At 41.2% G+C, this 20,939-nt stretch overlaps 1 protein-coding gene across 1 annotated transcript in view; it reads left to right on the top strand.

Moving 5' to 3' along the window:
• The window catches only part of PDIA6 (protein disulfide isomerase family A member 6), a 91,561-nt gene that overhangs the window by 3,991 nt on the left and 66,631 nt on the right, over positions 1 to 20,939 (top strand). Inside the window, exons 2-5 of the mRNA XM_069235933.1 lie at positions 9,628 to 9,769; positions 10,138 to 10,195; positions 15,136 to 15,262; positions 19,809 to 19,915. Of these exons, the coding sequence (XP_069092034.1) occupies positions 9,628 to 9,769; positions 10,138 to 10,195; positions 15,136 to 15,262; positions 19,809 to 19,915 (434 nt within the window). The remainder of the gene's footprint in view (positions 1 to 9,627; positions 9,770 to 10,137; positions 10,196 to 15,135; positions 15,263 to 19,808; positions 19,916 to 20,939) is intronic.

The raw sequence follows: 20,939 nt of genomic DNA, 5'->3' as shown, positions 1-20,939 counted from the left end.
AGAGCAATGAGAGTAAACAGAGAAGAGGAAAGCAAGTGAGGATATGCCAGATGAGAGAGAAAAAGATTCTATGGAGAAAAGAGGATTTCAGAAGAAGATGGGTCACAGAAAAGAGCAAAACCAGACACAGAAAGATTCTGAGTGTGACAAAGGCGGCCATAAAGAGGCTAAAGGAAGAGGGGTCCTATAAAAGGCAAGTTAGAGGGAACCGCGAAAAAGCATGTGGTGAAGGGAGAGAGGCAGAGACGAATAGCAAGGTCGGAGTTATGACGGAACAAGGAGAGAAAAGGGAACTGAGAGAGGAAGAGGTTGAACATGGGTGAACAAAGAGTTGATACAAGGGTTCACTTCGTAATTTGCATATCAGAGCTTTCCATCTCCATTCCAGTTCACCATATCTGTGAAAATCTGGCGTTGTTCTGGTCTTTTCCTTTCATGCAGCACATGTTGCATGAAATATTAGTAAATTTACCCCTCACTGATTTAAACATAGATTTAGTTTTGGACCTTGAACAGCACTCTGCTGCCTTTTGGCTGGGGTTGCGCTAATTAGATAACATATACACACTGATAGAAAATCACTGTTTGTTAAGTAAGGGTTGTTGATCAAAGAATGATGGAGAAATCCATTCAAGGTCTACGTACGTCACTTTTAGTCTGGCAGTTCACGGTTTTGGGATTACTGCACATTGGTAATGTTATTTTAATTGTTTTTAATTGTACACTTTGTCTTCCATTAACTGAAAAAGGTGAAATAAATTTTTCACAGAAACAAGTTACAATAAAATTAAATTCCTCCATTCATAGGCTACGCCTTCCAAGCAGTTTGACCCACATACAGCTTTTTAAGTGCATTTGCCTAAGGGCCTGGAGCACTGCACAGGCTGCAGGAATGATAGTGCTTGGAGTTGGGCGGACCAACAAATTAACAGGGAGAGCGAAGCCAGAGCTGAGCGAAGGGCCTCGCTTGACCCTTAGAGACCACGAACACCTGAACCCTGGAAATGTTTGCTGTAGGAAGCAGGGGTGTGGAATTTAATAAAATATCTACTTGTCCATGGGACAGGTTGCTTCTTAAATCTACTTGTCCTGTAAAAAAAAATCTTGTCCATTTGGTACCATGTAATGCGGTGACAAATTATGGCAGCGATCTCCTTATGTAAGAGCTCTGATAATAGCCCCTCTGATTATGCCAGGGCTACTATTATAGTAGGGCTTGACTACTTGCAATTTCAATCTCTGCTATAGCAATTTATTTATTTTGCCACCTTTCTGCAGATCTCTTACTGGGGGTGGAGGAAGCAGTAAGCAATAGTTGATGGCTGGAATGCCTTTGAAACTGCAAACCTACTAACCTGCATGTTTTAAGGATTTTCACCAGCATTTCCCAATTTTTTTTTCACCAATAATGAGAAAGGTTGGAAATTTACTTTTGACAATGGCTGAAGTAGAAGTTCTTCCAGGGTTGGGGGAAAAGTGAACTTGTAAACGCTCAATCGATTTTCGCATGAGCAAATCTACACATGCATATTTGCTCGTGCTAAAACACAGTTCACAAATATTTTGCAGGAGTACGATTTTCCTGATCTACTTCTGTAAGTTCTTGTCAATTCATGAAAGGCACTAATTCAAAGACATACCATGGGTGCACTTTTGTTCCTTTCTTTAAGAATTGGGACTCCATTTAGGTCTGACGTTAACAGACACTTTGTTTTTATTAAACTTCTATTTCTCTCTCTATCTAATGGCTGGCTTTACTGTGAGTGATCACATTCTGCTCTTCCACAAGGAGCAAATTGGTACACGGAGTAGTTTTGTCCAGTGCCAGGAACTACTGTAGCAATCAGTGGCGTAACGAAAATGGATGTTGCCCTCCCTTGAAAAGAACATGGAGGGACCACCCTCCTCCAGACTCCCTCAGCGAAGGTAGTGGGCTGAGTGGCCCCCGCGAGGGGGGCGTTGGGCCTTTGTTACGCCACTGGTGGCAATGTGCGCTTTTTGAGACCAAAAATCTTTTTTTTGCTTTTTGCCAATGTTTGTTACAGTGGTGAGAGCCTGGCAGACCCCACAATAATTAAGGGTTACAAAAGTCATGTAAAAAGAAGACACGCATTGACGAAACCAAAAGACTCACAAAACATGTTGGACAGGTTGGCTTTGTCAGTGCTTGTTTATTTTCATGCTTCTCATGTTGTTGAAAATGGTTACACTGATTTTCCATTAGGAATATTTATTGGAAATACTAGCATGCATCAACACATTATAGTAAATGATGCTTCAAAGAAATAGCACCTAACATTTCATAGTAGCGAAACTTTTTTTTCCTAACTGTAATGTTCAGAAAAAAATGAATTTTGAAAGTAAAGAAGTAAAGATTCTGCAAACATTTGCATCTAATCAGAGAACATTCTGGCAGCATTATACTTAGCCTCATATTGTCAAACTTTTCAAACATGTATGTACCTTTTTTATTTTTTAAAAATTCTTTTTTTTTTTTTTAACTGGAACCACTGTCAGTAGTGCAGTGTGACCATAACACGTTTATTTACAGTGCTCACCCTAATAATTAAGGCTTTCCTTTAATGAACCATAAATACAAGTTCGAACAGCATTAACATATGGGCACACATATATTACCTCAACTGCAGACAGTTCACTTCTCTGTAAACTGGCAGCCAAAGAGTCTTCGCTGCAGGGGGTTGGGCCTACTTGTCCTAAGGATAAAATAAACATGAAAACGTGTTGCCTTTTACCTCAAACAATATGTCCCAGGCAGTGCACTAAAATAAAGTACACTGTGCAGAGTCCAGTGGGTCCCCAGTTGGTTTTGCAGAGGCAAAAGTAGATAGAACTAGTGCTCTATTTTGTGGTAGTTTGGGCAAGCAGTGAGGCTTATCAGAAGGTAGTGTTAAACATTTGTTGTATTTACAGAGGCAATAAATGAGACACACTCAAAGAATAAATCCAAGACCAATTTAGTAAAATAACAATTCTTTTTATATATGTTTCAAACCCAAGAACTTGGTATTCAAGTAAGTAAACTTGCACACATGCAGCCCCCTCACCCCACAGGGCAACAGAGACCGCAACATTAAATATAGTCTGTTGCTCCCTGCTTAACTGTATGTTCAGTACAATGGCCGGGTGCACTTCTATTAGTCCCTGCACAAAGTGATGGAGTGGTTGGACAGTCTGGGATGGAACAGTAATGCTGGTGCTGAGGGGAGACGTGAGCCAAAGGGGTGAGAACCATCCGCCATTGTCAACAAAATTGTGGCCACAACCAGGGAGATACGGACAGGTTTCCCAGATGCCCCTGACCCTACCCAGACTCTTGTATTGTTGCCCATGGCGGGTGGTTGGACATTTTATTACTGATATCTGCTGTTCTCTATGGACTGACAGACCCAGGTCTCCGGGGGAGGCAAAAAAAGATGTGTCTAGCTCAAACAGTTCAAACGTCACTAAGAATACATGGCACACGTTGCCACTTAGTAGAAGGCCCTTTGCAAAAGTTGATGGTGACCCTTCCGTTGCTTATTGCTGTATGTGGGTGTTAAACTGGTACAAATGAGATGCAACATATGCCCAGAGATTACTAACAATTGTAAAAATCACAAAATAAGGACACTAGGCTTAGCCACACAATTGAGGTAGCATTTTATTGGGATAAGTGGGGGGAATGCTGGGTGGTATGCATTTTGTGGTTCCCTTGGTTTCTGGATGTTTATGTCACAGAATTGCAAGGAAAATGCTCCATTTTAGGGAACGTTTGAGGTTTGCAAGGCATTGTGGGAAAGCAAACATTGTAGGATCTTTGTAAGGCACACCACCCAGGACTCCTCTACATGCCTAGTTTTCAGAAATGTCTGGGTTTTTAGGTTGCCATAGTTGGCCGCCGAGGCTAGGCCCAAATACCCCAGCTACCCCCATTGCCCTTCTTCTTCATTCCTTCCTTTTTCCCCCCTTTTTTTATTATTATTATTATTATTATTATTATTATTATTATTTTATTTTTTTAATCAGAAAATGTTGTTGTTTCTTCATTCTGTTTTGGACCCTTTCATGTTGTGGGTGGGCACTATGCCCACCCACACAAATGAGGTACCATTTGGCGCACCTTTGTGTGCCGATAATGCTCCTTGTGAAAGAGCACAATGCTGTCACTCATAGTGTAGCTAGCCAATAAACAGAGAGAGAGAGAGAGAGACAGACAGAATTGTAATAAAAACAAAAGTTCTTGGTTAACACCAGACCTAATTAGGGGCCTAGTTCTAAAAGGTAATCACAAAAGTGCACCAATGGTATATGTCCTTGCATTAGTGCAGATTTACGACTTGTGAATTACCAAGAATTTACAGAAGTAGGTCAGGAAATGTTACTCCTAGAAATATTTGTGAACTACATTTTAACTCAAGCAAATATGTATGTCTAGATTTGCTCATGTGAAAATCTGTTGAGCATTTACAAGTTCACTTTCCCTCCCATTACTTTTTTACCCAACTGTCGGGAATACATTTCCAAGCTTTCTCAGTATGGAAAACAATTAACAAAAATCTGTTAAAACCCCCTAAAACATACAAGTATGTAGGTTTGCACAGACTCAAAAGTGCATTCCAAGCCTGGAACTATTACTTACTGCTACCTCTACAGCTTCAGTATGTACATCTGTGGAAAGATGGCAAATTAAGGGATTTGGTATTATTCAAACTCTACTATAGTATGAGCCTGGCATAATCGGAAAGACTATATAATAATGAGATTGCTGCCATAATTTGTAGCCGCACTGCATGGCACCAAAGGCACAAGTGGCTTTTGTTACAGGACAAGTACATTTATGAAGCACCTTGTCCCATGGACAAGTAGATTTTTATTAAATTCCACATCCCTTATCACAGAGGCACAAATGACATCCAAAATGCTCTCTTTTTTTGGGTAGTGTGGGCGAGCAGTGAGGCATATTAGAGGGTAGTGCTAAGCATGTAAAGCACACACTCACGCAGTAAGTGAGACACAAACTCAATAAAAAAAATCGACAGCAATTCATAAAAATAACACATCATTTTTATATAAATTTAGTAACCAAGATCACCGGAATCAGTTGAGTATTTTTCGAGTTATGAGTGTTTAGATTTGTCAAACGTTGACAGTGCAATTTCTGGGTGTGGTAATGTTATCCTGTGGTGGGGAAAAGATGTACTGCATTTCAGACACTTCACAGAGTCTTACATGATTGTTTTTGGGGACTTAAGGTGAGAAGAGGGCAAGGTCCAGGGCCACATTAACAGGTCACCTTGGGAGGCTCTGGGACGTCCGTGCGCAGAGGTGTGTTACAGCGTCGGATGTCCTATTCACTTCAATGGGGAACAGTCTGGTTACAAAGTTGCTGCATGGATGAACTGGAAGATCAGTCCAGGGGAATCCATGAAGGGCTCGACCTTTGAGGTCCTTTGGCTTGTGGGAACAAAGTCGGTCCACTTCTCTTTAGGCTGTATGGCACGGTTGCAGTGGTGTCTTATGGCGTTGGGTCTGGTGCTGAAATTCCTCGTGGTTGCAGAGGGGCCCGCTGAAACAGACTGCAGGTGTGGACCGTGGGTCCAGTCCGACCAAGCCAACATGTGGGTTCAGGTCTCACGACGCTGGAAGAGGTGGCGACACCCTTGGTCCTCTTCTCCTCAGTCTGGGGTGACCGGTGCAGAGGTGTCCTGAGGCGTCTGGTGTCTGTCTCTTGGTCACTCGCAATTTCAGTGGGTGTTGCAGAAACAGACTGCACACGCCATCTTGAAGTCCTCTGTGGGCAAACACAGGGTGGGCTTTGTCTCTGGAGGGCTTGGGGACGACGCTGACACTGTTGACCCACTTCAGCACTGGCTAGACTGCTCGGGTGCAGCGGTGATGTCTGGCATGAGTGTTTTTGCGATCCCGATCCTCACAGTTCTTTTTTTGGGTGCCTGCAGATGCAGGGGAGCCGCTCCTTTACTCCAAGGGAGTTCTTCTTGGCAATTTGCGAAGCAGTGGTAGCCCTCCAAGTTTCTTGAAGGCTGCAGTGAAAGGACAGGTCGATTGCTCATCAAGGGTTGGGTGCAGCATGCAGGCCAGCAGGTTTGTTGCCAAGTCAGTCGTGCTATTCAGGTCTCTGGTTTAGCAGGCTTCTTGTCCACTCCTTCTTTCGTGTTGAGCGAAGATCTGAGGTCCTAATATCAGGGGTCCCCAAAATACTCAATTTAGGAAGCGTGAAGGGTAGTAACCAATGGGCTAATTATCCTTGTGGTCGCTACACCCCCAAAATGATCATTTCCTGTGGGGAGTGGGCAAGATCACAGAATTTCCCAAGTCGAATCCATTTCAGGCTGGTCAAGTCTGGAAATGTGACACACCTCCTGCATGGCTGATTTTCCTGCCTGGCCAGGTGCCAGATGGGCCCTGGAGCACAGAGGTTGGCATCTTCCTCTGAGGAAGGCCAGATCTGCATACCAAAGGCGGTGGACTTCTTTGAAGCTCCCTGCCTTGAAATGTAGGTATTCTTTGGGGAGGAGTGTTCCACGCCCTAGCACGGACAGGCTTTTGTTTCTAATGTTTTACTGATACAAGATGATTGATGCCCAAACACCCCTACTTTCACTGAAGCCATCATGTAGCTGAGGAATCAGTTTTGACCAGTGTGCAGCACATGTATTTAAAATGGCTTCACTGCACACTTAATCTGTCTAAGAATCAACGAAGATGTAGCAGGGACAAATCTGCTCTTTATCTACAAGTTATACTCACACGTGTAATATAATGCAGCCTGTCTTAGGGCTGTAAGGCCTGCTGAAGGGGCGACTTAAAAATATTACATGCTGTGTTTAGGGGACGTGACATGAAGTTGGTGCTGGGTCCCTTAGAGTGGCACAAGTTGTGCTGCAACACTCAAGGACCCTCTGCAAGAATTAAGCCCTCCATACTAGAGGTACCATTTACTAGGGTCTTACAAAGGTGCTCCATGACTTGGTCACTTGGGGATCAAGTGACCAGGCGTCTTGTTTTGAGGATGAAACACGGACACTTGGGAACCTTGTTAGCAGGAACCCAGGCACTTCAAAGTTGCATTAAAAAAAAAACAGGAGGGGGATTGCAACCAGACACATGAGGCATTCCAACACATCTGAATTGCCCTACAGTCTGTACACAAAGGAAAACCAGAGTAATGTGCAAAACAGTTGTTGGCTCTGGGTATCCTGGGTTCTTGGAGAACCTACAAACCATATGTATCCCTTTGACTGTAAGGGTCTATTGAACATATTGGCGTATTCCTTTTGCAAATTGCTCATTGTGACACAAATTACAAATGAAAGCATTGAGTACGGGAAAAAAACTCATTTTTCACATTCTCAATATATATATTTATTTTAACAGTTAATTTCTTAGGCACAACCTTGCAGGGTTTACACAAATGACCCCTTGCTGAATGTAGTATTTAGCCCACTTTTCAGAAATCTATAGCTTTCTGGGACTACCCATGGGTTTCATACCTGTTTACACCACAATCTGGAAGTCGGTTGAAAGTGCACAAATTAGGGCAAATTGGCTTTCTCCTTGAAAAGTGCCAAAACTGTGGTAAAAATAGATTTTTGATTCAGTTCTGCATATTTCTGAAAGCTAAAAAAATGATGACGTCAAAACAGCAAACCTTTCCTTGATGCCATTTTTCAGGAAAACTGACGCTTTTTGTGTGGAGCACTCTTTCCTAGTTTTCACAAAAAAACAAATTTTGCTATATTTTGGTTATTTTTTTCAGTCTCAGTCAAGAGAATCCACAAACCCTTGGTTTGGATACCATAAGTGGGACTAAGTGTGAATAGACAAAAAGGGTTTAGCATTCTAGGAGGGAAAAGGCCTAGCAGTGTAAGTTAAGATAGAATATCCTCTTTTTTTGTAAATTGCTTTTGGAATTTTGTTTTATCGTGTCTCCTTACTATTACCTGTTTGGTACTGCTAAATGCTTCACACATATTCCATTAATTAAGTCAGACTGCTCTGTGCATAGCTACCCAAGAGTAACCTATGGGTTTTTATTAAGGAATCCTAACTAGACTTTCCCATAATAACCATCTCTCAGCTGTTCATTAGCTAAAATGCAACATTTGTTTAGGTGTTCTGCCCCTGTAGTGCTGCTAGTTTAGCAGTTACCTTGCTAATAATCGGGAGGTTGGACTACAGTGATAAGGGTCTGAGGCATTTACTTATATTTAAGCAGTATGATCAATTAATGCTTCGAGGATTGCGGATGAGCCCTTCAATAAATGAGTTAACCAGAACGTAAATGATTCGGACAATAGCTCACTTTGTTTCTGAAGCAATTACTTAACCTTCCTCAGAATAACTGGTTGGAACCAAAATGGTACCAGACCTTAAAAGTCCTCCGGAAGCATGATCAGAATTAGAAAGAGTATCAACAGAAGCTGGTTGCACTTTGGAGCCTAATTTGGGAGTGGAAGAGACTTAGGTGGTCATTCAGAGTCTGGCGGTCTTGAGACCGCCAGACTCTGGGTGGCAGTCGGACGGCCGCGGTATTGGCGGTCTGACTCCCCCCCATTCTGACCGTGGCAGAGCCTCCACGGTCCAACCACAGACACCATCTGTCTGCAGCAGTTTTAATCCGCCAGGGCAGTCCGGATTTCGAGTCCCCATCTGCCAGCCTTTCCATGGCTGTTCACTGCCATGGAAAAGCTTGCGGAATGGGGGTGACAGGGCCCCCCATGCACAGCCCCGTTGCTCATTTCACTGCCTGAATTACGGGCAGTGAAATGCGAGATGGGTGCTGCTGCACCACCACTTTTGCACCGGCTCGATTCAGAGCCGGCATTAATAATAAGCCCCTTTTCACTGCGAGGCCGGTGGGCAGAAACACTGTTTCCTCCTCGGCCCTTCAGTGAACTTGGAATTTGACCAGCGGTGTCCTGGCTGCACTAGTGGCCAGGTGGCAGGATGAGTTTGGCGGGCGGCAGAGACCTTAGTTGTCAACCATCCCTATATTTCGATTTTTAGTTTTAAAGAACAGTACAGTTTCACATTTCTGTGTGAAAAGGTGATCTCATCACAGCAGAGGCTTGAGAGCGAATTGATAGCAGTGCTTATTTGAAATCCATTATGTTCAGCTGCATTGCAGACATTTATTATGCCAATGTGCTCTTCTTTCTTCTAGTCTCAGGTAAAACATACAGTGCAGTACTGTATAAGTGATTCATGCCTGGTGACTTTAATTTTGAAAATTTGCACCTGAAAAGCCACCCAGTTCTTGTGAAAAGAGTGCTAGTCAGATTTTGTTGTCCGCAGGACCGATACAATTTTTGTCATCAGTTTAGTATATATGTTTAGTGTTTACTTTGTGAAGGAAACATGCGATCGAAAGGTTGGCAGGACCTGCAACTAAACACCTCATATAGATATTCTACTGATCTTTGCCCCGCCCTTTTTTTGGGACTGGCTGAATGTAATGACCCAGGATTGAATGAACATGTCTGGAGATGGCAATGTACTTCCCCACATTTCATAAGTCTGTAAAATTCTTTACATTTCAGTATAAGGGGAACTGTAATGTGACAAGATTGTCTATTCTCTTCTATGAACTCTAATTTTCTTCCCTAGGTACGGTGGGCTGTGCTCTGGTTTTCGCTGTCAGTAGTCTCTATTCTGCTAGTGACGATGTTATAGAGCTGACACCAACAAATTTTCATAAAGAAGTAATTCAGAGCGACAGTTTATGGCTTGTTGAATTTTATGCCCCTTGGTAAGTATTAGCCCTGATCTTTGTGCGAGTAAGTAGCTGAAACACTCCTTACATTTTATGATATTTTTTGAAGAGTTAACTTCAGCTTTATTCCCTTTGTTCCAGGAGTATTATTTTGAGTCACCTGACTTAGTTTATTAGCTTGTATTTTAAGAAAGCCACTGAGGTGTCTTATAATTGCACTTCTGTTTTTCATCCTTGCTTTTCCATTTACTGTAGTCAGGATTTACCTGACCTGGGGGAGAAAGGATATTTGGTGACCTCAGTAAGTGGGTGTCGCTAGTGACACCATTGTATGGACAAGCAGGTAAAAACTGTTGGAAACTACACAACGCAATACATTGGTACTGTTTTATTTTTTTAACTAGGTGTGGCCATTGTCAGCGATTAACACCAGACTGGAAGAAAGCTGCCTCAGCATTAAAAGTAAGTTCCAGTGTCCTTAAGGAAACAGAGCCATGAGTTGTGTATGATGTCACAGGACTTGGAGCCAACCCAATACCCTTTAATTTATATGTGTATTTCTTCGCACCTAAGGTTGGCAGACCTTTCATGTAAAGAACATATTAAACATCTGGGCATTAAGCAGTGGCAGAAAGTAATACAATTAACATTTCAAACTGTTTTCCCACATTAAAGCACAAGCTGGCATTTCAGACTTTCTTTTGAATTTGTAGTATCCAGGAGAAAGTCCTAGTCAAGGCCATAAACCAGGAGCTCAAAAGCAGACTGCCAATAAAATAGTTCTTAAGTGCTGGTTAAAACGTTGAATTGTAACTCAAACATTTGATAAAAGCCAAAAATGTACAGTGTAAGGTGTTTGATTCAAAGCAGCTTGACACCTGGTGGAAGGCTGGACAAAAAGCTGGTTCTTCGATGCTTGATCACTTATCACTTGTAAAATATTTACTCTGTAAAGAACATTCAGGTGTAAATATGTGCTTTTTACATTCTCTATTCTACCTTTTCAAATTTGTCTAAGAATTTGTTAGACTTTCAGTGTTAGTGAGCCGTTTGTTGTCAGGAAGGAGTTGGTCATTGCAAGAGGTTTCATCAATGAGGTTCTTGATTTCACTTGTAGCCTAGGAGTAGTTTCACATTGAGATTACACTCATTGTTGACATCTTTTAACTATTCTCATCCCATTTGCTACTGATGACTGTTTGTAGTACATCTGAGCTTGTGAGGCTAATAAAACAGAAGTCCTTGGTTTCATGACCCGAGAAGGGCTCTTCAAGGTGCAGACCCAAGCCTTCAAATGAGCCACATAAGCACCCTGTGCCTCCAGCTATTGGTCCTAGAAAGCAAGAATGGGATGGCATGACGTTTGTATCAAGACAGGAGGAGTGGGGGACATGAAGGTCTCAAGCCACTAGCCTCTTTAGATGTAGGAATAATAACGTTTTGTCTTGTTAACGACTGAAGGCTGTCTGTATACCAGAAATGTTAGTTCGATACTTTTTTTTTTTTCTGAAAATGAACATGCAAATACTCCTTACCATTTCATACTCTATTAAGTAGTATGAAAAGGCAAAGCTCTTTAACAGAACCCGTTTTCTAAGAGGCTTTTCACATGATTTCTCAGTGGTGGTATCAGCTGTTGAGAGAAGACCATCCTGCCTTCTATAATGTTATAAATTCACTTTTAATTCAGATTGTAATAGTACAAAACTGTCTTATTTTTGTAAATAAAAATGCATGTCGTTTTTGCACATTTTGTCACCGCCTTTAGGGCAATATTAAATACGTAGGATTGCCTGGCCTGGAATAAATTTGAAGTTTTTTTTCAAGATTTATCACCAAATCTAAGAAAAGGTGCATTCATTTTTTTGTAGTGGAGATTACAAGTGGCTTTCAATGCTGAGATTCAGTGCTGGATTTTGTTGCAAGATAACAGTTTATCTTTTCTTTCTCTTTCTTTTTTTGCTGTGTTGAGCCCTTCTAGATTCAAACGCTGTGCATTTTTCTGCCATCTAGAAGTTGGGTCTTGAAAGTGACTCCCCCTGCTTTTTTTGTTGTGTTTATTTATTTATTTATTTGCTAGGAGTGGAGACGAAGTCCTGTTGACCGTCCTATCCACCCCCTCCCCCCACAAACACACACGCACCCATACCCACACCCACCAACACCTCAGTGATTACTTAAACCCATCAATGTCTCGTTACATGGTCACCATTTTCAGGTTCTTTTTTTCTGCCATTTGTTTTGATGGTCACTTCAGTTTTTTAATACTAGGAGGGACGTAAACCACTATTCAGATTTTGTCTGAATTGTCAACACAAGCAGAACAGCACACATATAAAGTCAATAGTCTTTGCTTGCCACAGGACCTTAACTCTGAAGGTTGCAATGCTTTCTTACCCAGAACTCTGAAAGTACAGGAAAATAATGCTACGCACACTATGCCATGGGTCGGACTAAACAGCTCTCATATAAAGCCTTGTAGATGAAGACTGAAGAAGATCGATGTAACAGACATGCTCTGATCTCAAATACTCAACATCATTCTATCAAGACCGTGAGGATATTAAGCACACAGTTTTAGAAAGTTACTTGAGACGCCAAAGAATCGCATGTCCAAGCCACATACCAGACATTGGTACACATTTTCTATGTCAAAACTCTGCAGTTGATTTGATATAAAAAAAAAAAGAGCCCCCTGGGTCATAATCAAAAGACAACAGAGCTGACAAACATTTGCACTTTGAGTTGCACTCCGAAAAAGTGATCAAGATCAAAGGACAGATTAAGGTAACTTTAAAAGGAGGCGCACATAATGCCTTCATTCACGAACAAGTCACACAGCACATGATGTAGAGCATGTAGGAAAAATGAATCTTTCATTTAAAGAAACAGTCTTGAGGCAGAGATGACAACACTGCTTTAAAAAATAAAAGAATATGAGGAAAGCCTCCCTCCGTGCATTCAAAATTCCCACTAAATAGGCAGTAAAATAGTCAGGGAAGAGATGGAGTTAAACCATGATCCAGAATCACCTTTTCAACCCACGAACAAAGGCAAGAATCTCTGCATTATTTAACTAATCCATCCGTTCTATCTTACTAAGCCTTTCAAACGTGCATGGTGGGCATTAGCATCTTCGTTGTGCAGATTGCTTGTTTCACTGTGGAGCATTGATTAACCAGTAGTCTGAACATTTCCAGTAATATTTGACTTTGCAGGATTTTTTCTTTAATGGCAAATCCCTAGTGTGCCTCAAAGGATACAAGATGCCAAAAAGAACAGGTATCCCACTACTGATATACATTGCAAATGTAAAGGATATCTTAAAAGGAAAGAAAATAATTGATTAATCTTGTTTGACTAAGTTACACACCAAAATCAAATGACCATCTTAGAGTAGAAGTGCAAATATAATTTCGACGAGAGAGACGGAATATTAATTATCAGGCAGAACTCGCAAGCCTTACCAGCCCCGGCATCAAGTGGACTTGGGATTCTACTCTTGCATTGCAATTAACATAATTCCACATGAGTGCTGCAGTGCCTCTTTAACTGATGCCAAAAAGACATTGTACAGTATGGAAACGTTTTTATATTCTAGCTCTCAGACTCCTCTATCCAGCAACATGTACATGCAGAAATAGACTGTAGGGCGTGAAAGTGCTTATTACGTCAATTTATTCAGATGTATTTGTGCAAGGGACATTTGCATAAAAATACATAGCACAATAATAGTCAAAATGATAATGGTAGAAAGTGTGAGCGAAAGTGCAGACTGTGCTATGAAAAGTGACTGCGTAGAACGGTAAGAACTCATTTGAGACCCTGTATAAAAATGTATACAGGGACCAGCTATTTTATGGGTAGCTTGGGATTCTCCAGGTCGAAAATCTGTTGGAGTTTTTTCCCCAAATATTAAACTCGTCATTTCGATATCAGATACTGAAACCCCATATTCTTATTTTTATGTCTTGAGCCTGTGCTGCATATCTTTGGTTTTAAATGCAGAATCTGCAAGATAACGAGCTTCAAAGCATACACTAAGTATCTTACTGTAAGAAGTCGAAGGGACAGTATTAATGAAATGGTGTTCTTGTGCTTCCATGCTGGACAGTGAATTTGTGTTGACCAACATTTTTGAACGCTACTCACATCAAAATCTAGGGTACACCTAATAAATAAGAGTAGGATAACATTTCCTTTATAGTGGCTCAAACAGCAGAGAACCTACTGGTTATGAGTAACTAACACTTTGCTGCATATCCTTCTGCACGTCAAGAAAAACATTGCACTCTGTATTTAAAAAAAAAAAAAAAAAAAACGAAAAACTGGTCTAGGTATGCGTGACTAGGCAGATACCATGATGCATTTGCGTTTCCTGCTTTGTAAAGCAGTTTCTGGTCCTCTTCTCTAGGTGGCAGTTACTATAAGAAAGACCCCAAGGACTAGAAGTAATTCACTGGTATCTTCATGGTCTGTTTTATTAGAGGCCTTTTGTAATGTGCCATTCAAGTCTTCATATCCAAACTACCCAACCTAATCTCATGAGGTTCCAAATAAAATTGATGGAGCTTTCTAGGTGCATACTTATTGGGCCCACATCACAATAACTATGCAGCAACTACCTGCAAGTCTTTTTTTTTTTATTTGATTTTAAATGTAGAAAACGTTTATTTTGATGTGTTCTTGTTATCAGACTGCTATCCATACAATGTTGGAGAACTATCATTTCAGATATATAGTGTTGTAGTATTCTGTTGATGAATGTAATTGAAGGAATAAGTGACAGTTTTTTAAATACATTTCCATACTTTCAATTTAAAATTTTCATACTAGCTGACAATGTATGAAATTGTACAGCCAGTTCATGGTTAATGTGCCTAGCATGCTTACAATTGCAATGACCACATTCTACTATAAGCAGAGTATAGTAAACTTTTTGAATCTCTATATAACCTCATCGACACGGACACCTTATTCCATGTGTATTGTGACATGAGCCCATACAGCATATTGAAATATTTCATTATTTGAAATACCGGTGAGTAACCTGGTGTGAGGTAAGGATTGCAGATTCAGTGTGAGGGTCCTATGAAAGTTGTCAGAGTGCAACTTCCAGCAGGTTCTGAGATCTTGGAATTTAGAATGATTCTGCAAGTAAAAATAAATTCTCTTACAGTTGCTAATGCATTTTCTCTGAAATAATAATAAAAATCACACCATCGTGCGGTGTGTGTGTGGGCTTGTTATGACTTGGCTGTGTTTTGAATAATGTAAATATGTATATTTGTTGGCCGAGGATACATGTTAGGCTAATTGCAATGAGATGTGTAAAATAAGCACTAAAACAACTCTAATTTTGGCTGTTTTTATTTATAATAATATTAAATGTTGTCTATTAGGGTGTAGTGAAAATAGGTGCAGTGGATGCTGATAAACACCAGTCTCTTGGTGGACAGTACGGTGTCAAAGGATTCCCCTCAATCAAGATATTTGGTTCCAATAAGAACAAGCCAGAGGATTACCAAGGTAAATGTATTTCCACTTTTGCATATGGGTTATTTTTATTTTATTTTTATGGAAGAATAGTTTTATGACCTGTGCTGGCACTGTGAAACTGCATTTCTTAATTTCAATTTTGTGTGCACCTCTCATGAGTGGGGGGATGGGGAGGGTCTGTATTTAACTTGGAGCTATCCGTTTTCTTTTCAATGGCAGTAAGTTCATGGACTGCATGCTCCTTTTGCTTATTTCTATAAATCTGTCTGATCTAATTGCAGCGTATATTATATTTTAGGCATATGCTGTGTGGGGACATGTTCATTATTTCACTGTGTGTCCTGTGGGTTAATTTTTGATGGATACTTCTACCTGCTGATTCTTCACCTCCTGTATTGTCCATACGCCAGATTGGATTCGTAAACTTGAAATAACTTGTTGACTGATAAGTGGTGCCTCTGTTTAGTCTTGACTTCCACTTTTGAGGCGACTTCACAGAACTGACATCCAGCTCATTCTTTTCTGTGCTCTTTAACACAGATCTGGAATTGCTCCCTTCTTAACATTTTCCCTAAAATTTGTTGTTCAAGTAGTTTTATTATCAGGGATGCCTGCCCCGGAAATTTCAGAATTTAAAAGATGCAATTTCTACAACATAAATAAGTTTATCTTTGACATGATGATATCGGTCTATGGTGCCTGATAACCAAGCATGACTGCAGGTTTTGCTTCAAGTGTGGACTGGTGCATGTAAAGACCATCAAGGAACTTGAGGCTAAGCTCCTCATAGTCCAGACTCAAGATGAGCACTGAGAAGAGTTGCATCTAAGGTTCTGATTTCAAATCCACCTTCAGCTAGCCTTCAACTAGTAAGTCTTCAAAACAGTTTTCTTCTATAGGAAATAGAAAAAGCAGAAGAAACAATAAAGCAGGGACTCCTCAGTTTCTGATGCCTCTCCTGTTCCAGGGGTAAGTCATCCAGTCGGTGGCCTCAGTCCTTGACAACAGTCTACTTCGAGGAGCGACTCCATCGACTGGACCCAAAAATAGCTATACCCTTTTACATTGATCATACTGAAGACCATCAGGTGGACGATCTTTGCAAGGTTCTCTCGGGCAAAGTAAGGTAAGACAGTGCAGAAAATGAGTTTGTCAAGAGGGATGTTCTCTGCTTTAAGATTTGCTGTGTGTTGGCCAGGAAGCAGCCTCAGGAGGGGTGTAGGGTCCCTTCAACCAGGGCAAAGGCTTCTACCACTGTTCTGGCATGGGGAGTGCCTTTTCCTGACATCTGTCAGGCCACAGTGTGGATATCAGTACACACATTCACAAAACATTACTTCCTTGATGGTCAGGTCTGAGAGGGAAAGGCATTTCACCCGGATGTTTTGGTAGGTGCCATTCCACAGACCTTCCACCTTGGGAGATACTCATTTGTTATCTATTATCAAGGTGAAGAATCTGTAGTTTGAAGCATTCATCAGACAACCATGGTATTTGCCTTCATTAACACACTTTCTGGTGGACAGAATTGATACGAATAGGTAGCTACATTGTCACTTCTGGGGTGCAAGGAGGTCAGTGCAGACGCACATGGTGCTCCACCTACCATCATTCTGTGGCAATGCTGTTTAGTCCTTCCAAATCCAGTCTGGTGGTTGAAGGTGTGAAGTCTACGATTAGTCTCCACACGTAAGAGTCTTGTCAAGAGTAGAGCTACTGCGAACGCTTGTTTCTTGTGTGTGTGTGTTTTTATTTATATATCCTGCAGTTTATGATTATTTGGAGAGAAAAAACTTTCAGGTGTGAAAATCAATAAAACATTTGTATTTTTTAATTCCCTTTTGTTTTAAAAATAGTAGAATCTATTTCTTAATCATTAACTTTGAGATGGTGTGCTTTGGTTGCTATGTTTTGGGTCAGAAGCAGACATTGGAAAGCTGTAGCATTTACGTGACTCCTTTTTAAACCTAAGTGGGTGATTAGAAGAAAAACTAATTTTATTCTGAGTTTCACACACAAACCTTTTGGGTATTAAAGCACATAAAAATGTATGTTTACAATGTAACATTGCCTAATCACTGTACAGTAGGCACCCATTTTTAAATTTCAAGTGTATGTTGTGTGGCCTTTAAAAGCAACAGCAATAAGGTGATGGGTGGAATGCAGTGCTTGGGGCCACATCAAATTAGTCTTTACCCTGTTCCAGTGGGAACTTTTCAGCCTGAGCTGCCAGGCCAGGTCCTCCCTGAACCAGAACACAAGCAAACCAGGACCAGTTTCAGCCGAATGAGGGCTCATCAGCCAGGTATAGTTCCAGTGGCGCTGTGATCACAGGACCCACGTCTGGGCATACTGTCGCACTTAGGGCGTCAGCAGCAACAAAAAGAAGGTGATGGATGTAATGCTTGACTTAATCTTAGTCACTGGCAATCAACAGGGTTCGCGTCCCTGTCCATCGTTTTTCGCCCACCACGTTGTCTCATTTTTTACCAAGGCTATATACTTTAGTTTGTGACCTTTAAAAAAAATAAAAGTGACTACCAATTTGTTTGTAGAATGCACTCCTGTCAGATTGGTGAACACCGACTTTTTTTTTTTTTTTTTTTTTTTTTGGGTCCGCCGTTTTAGAATGGGTTGTGCAAAGGGTATCCTTTTTCCAGTCCAGTGGGGTGTACATGTTGCTTCTAAACGTGGAGGCCAAATTGGGAATGTTAATAAAATAAACACTGACATGCTATAGACAGCCATTTCAGGATGGTCTCTCAGTTTAGAAGCGGTGGCCACATCTTGTGGGACGTCGTTCCGATGATATAAGTGCAGAACTGGTGTGTAGTAGCACTGTCTGAGAGGCTCTGGGACACGCTGAAAACTAAGTAAGCAAAAACAAAATAAAAAGTAGAAGAAAATACATAAAATGGGACCAATAAACTGAAGCACTGGCTCGCTAGTCGTGGCACTGGAGTGCATTTTTTTTTTTTTTTTTTAGGTCGATGTGCACACGTGATAAAGAGAAATTCTGTCACTTTGATTTTGAGACAGACTCCATCCAGCCTATGCCAACGCCACATGTTGTGAACCCTGCTGTAGGAAACGCACAAACGCTCAGTAATGTTCCCCATGCATTGAAACATCCATGCCTTCAGACTTCTGATTGTAACTTTATCCCTGCTCCTTGCTGTATGTGGCACTTCTATATGCTCTCCTGCTTTCTCCATATGTAATACATGTAATGTTGATGTATAATTGACAGTGTCTCTGGTCCTGAACTGTCACCTCCTACCCATGTTCATGCTTCTTTAACGGAAAAATAATAAAACAAATCTAAACAAAAAAAGTTAAAGGCTGTCACTTGCAAGGCAGGAGAAAAAGTGATTGAATTTGGCTGGCCAATTGCCCTAGGCACAATTGTTTACACCCAGGTTTTGTCGGAGAAATAACCAGCACACCTTTTGTGAGATTCCACATTACAGGAAACCTTTCTGTAGGCTTTATCTCAAAGTTGTAGTTGTCCCGCATCAAAGGCTTTTTGCCTGGAAAATATGCTTTTGGTAAGTTGGGCCTTTTGCATTTGCTATTACTCCTCATAATAAATGTTTCAGGCCTATGGAATCTGAGAAAACCCCTCCTGATCTACCACAAAGGCCTATAACCTTTATGGTAAGCTTGTCTCAACAATTGTCTCCGATCTACTAGGTCAAGCATAGGTTTTCCATAAGATTGCCATTAGACACCGTTTCTTTAAATTGCAAATCTGTACAAAGTATGTACAGAATTGCAGTTGTGAAAACAATATAATCTCTTTCTTTATCTTCGAACCTTGAAAGTTGTCGAAGGAATAGTCAGAGCTGTTAACTTCACAAGGAATCTGGAGATTCCATGTAACAAAATACATGCTTACAACCTTGAACGCTGTAAGAAGAATCCACTCTTAGGGGCTATTGTCTTTAAGATATGCTTTTCACAATAAATAGGTTTAGGTTTACTGCCTTTGTCCTAACTATCCTTAAAAAATAGGTGAGATACATGGAACCTGACATAACCTTTCTATTTGAACCAATCTGACATGAAGTCTTGATCAGTGACTTTTTCCCATAACCTACTCCGACCAACTGTATAATGCATAGGCTGTCTCAAAAGACAAAACAGTCACCCTTTTTCAGTGCTGTGGCATCTCATACTTAGGCAATAACAAGTCTGTGGAGAAGGTGAATATGGATGGAGCCTAAGCCTGCTTCTCTGAACTGTTCTTACAGCTCTGTTTGTGGTGATCTCTTAAGGACTGCTTTGTCTGCACTGTCATGCCATTTCTAAAGTGTTAATACTGGCTAGTCCATTTTGGGGGAAAAGGATTTCATTATGGATTGTAGAGATGTTAATTTCTCTAGGCAAGACTGAAATATCCAAGTGGTGTATGATGGTTCTATTTGCTTTGCTGAAGTATCATCTTATTTAAAGGCACATATATATACAGGCTGTAACAAAAGCTTTTGTTAAAGAGTTCATTGAATCCAAGCGCATGTGTAAGTACTACCCACATTTTACCCTGAGGTGTTTTTACCTTTTGTCCCATTCTTAGGTGCAAGGACTGGTGAAGCTATTGTGGATGGTGCCTTAAGTGCGCTGCGATCATTCGTCAAGGATCGTTTGGGTGGAAGAAGCAGTGGTTATGATTCTGGACGACAGGTATTTAAATATTATTTTTGTTCTGGCCACTGAAAGTATCACAGCAGCAATGCAATCACAGAGGAGTGGGGCAGCAGTTGACATTTGAAAAGGGAACAATGCTTTTTAGATGGTGTAGGAAGTTGGCTCTGTATGTGCTATTTCAAAGTAAGGAATAGCATGCACAGAGTCCAAGGGTTCCCCTTAGAGGTAAAATAGTGGTAAAAATAGATAATACTAATGCTCTATTTTGTGGTAGTGTGGTCGAGCAGTAGGCTTATCCAAGGAGTAGTGTTAAGCATTTGTTGTACATACACATAGACAATAAATGAGGTACACACACTCAGAGACAAATCCAGCCAATAGGTTTTGTTATAGAAAAATATCTTTTCTTAGTTTATTTTAAGAACCACAGCTTCAAATTTAACATGTAATATCTTGTTTGAAAGGTATTGCAGGTAAGTACATTAGGAACTTTGAATCATTTCAATTGCATGTATACTTTTCAAGTTATTCACAAATAGCTATTTTAAAAGTGGACACTTAGTGCAATTTTCACAGTTCCTGGGGGAGGTAAGTTTTTGTTAGTTTTACCAGGTAAGTAAGACACTTACAGGGTTCAGTTCTTGGTCCAAGGTAGCCCACCGTTGGGGGTTCAGAGCAACCCCAAAGTTACCACACCAGCAGCTCAGGGCCGGTCAGGTGCAGAGTTCAAAGTGGTGCCCAAAACACATAGGCTGCAATGGAGAGAAGGGGGTGCCCCGGTTCCGGTCTGCTTGCAGGTAAGTACCCGCGTCTTCGGAGGGCAGACCAGGGGGGTTTTGTAGGGCACCGGGGGGGACACAAGCCCACACAGAAATTTCACCCTCAGCGGCGCGGGGGCGGCCGGGTGCAGTGTTAGAACAAGCGTCGGGTTCGCAATGTTAGTCAATGAGAGATCAAGGGATCTCTTCAGCGCTGCAGGCAGGCAAGGGGGGGGCTTCCTCGGGGAAACCTCCACTTGAGCAAGGGAGAGGGACTCCCGGGGGTCACTTCTGCAGTGAAA

Source organism: Pleurodeles waltl, chromosome 5, assembly GCF_031143425.1.
Source record: "Pleurodeles waltl isolate 20211129_DDA chromosome 5, aPleWal1.hap1.20221129, whole genome shotgun sequence".
NCBI lineage: Eukaryota > Metazoa > Chordata > Amphibia > Caudata > Salamandridae > Pleurodeles > Pleurodeles waltl.
This window is presented reverse-complemented; position numbering and strand designations above follow the sequence as displayed.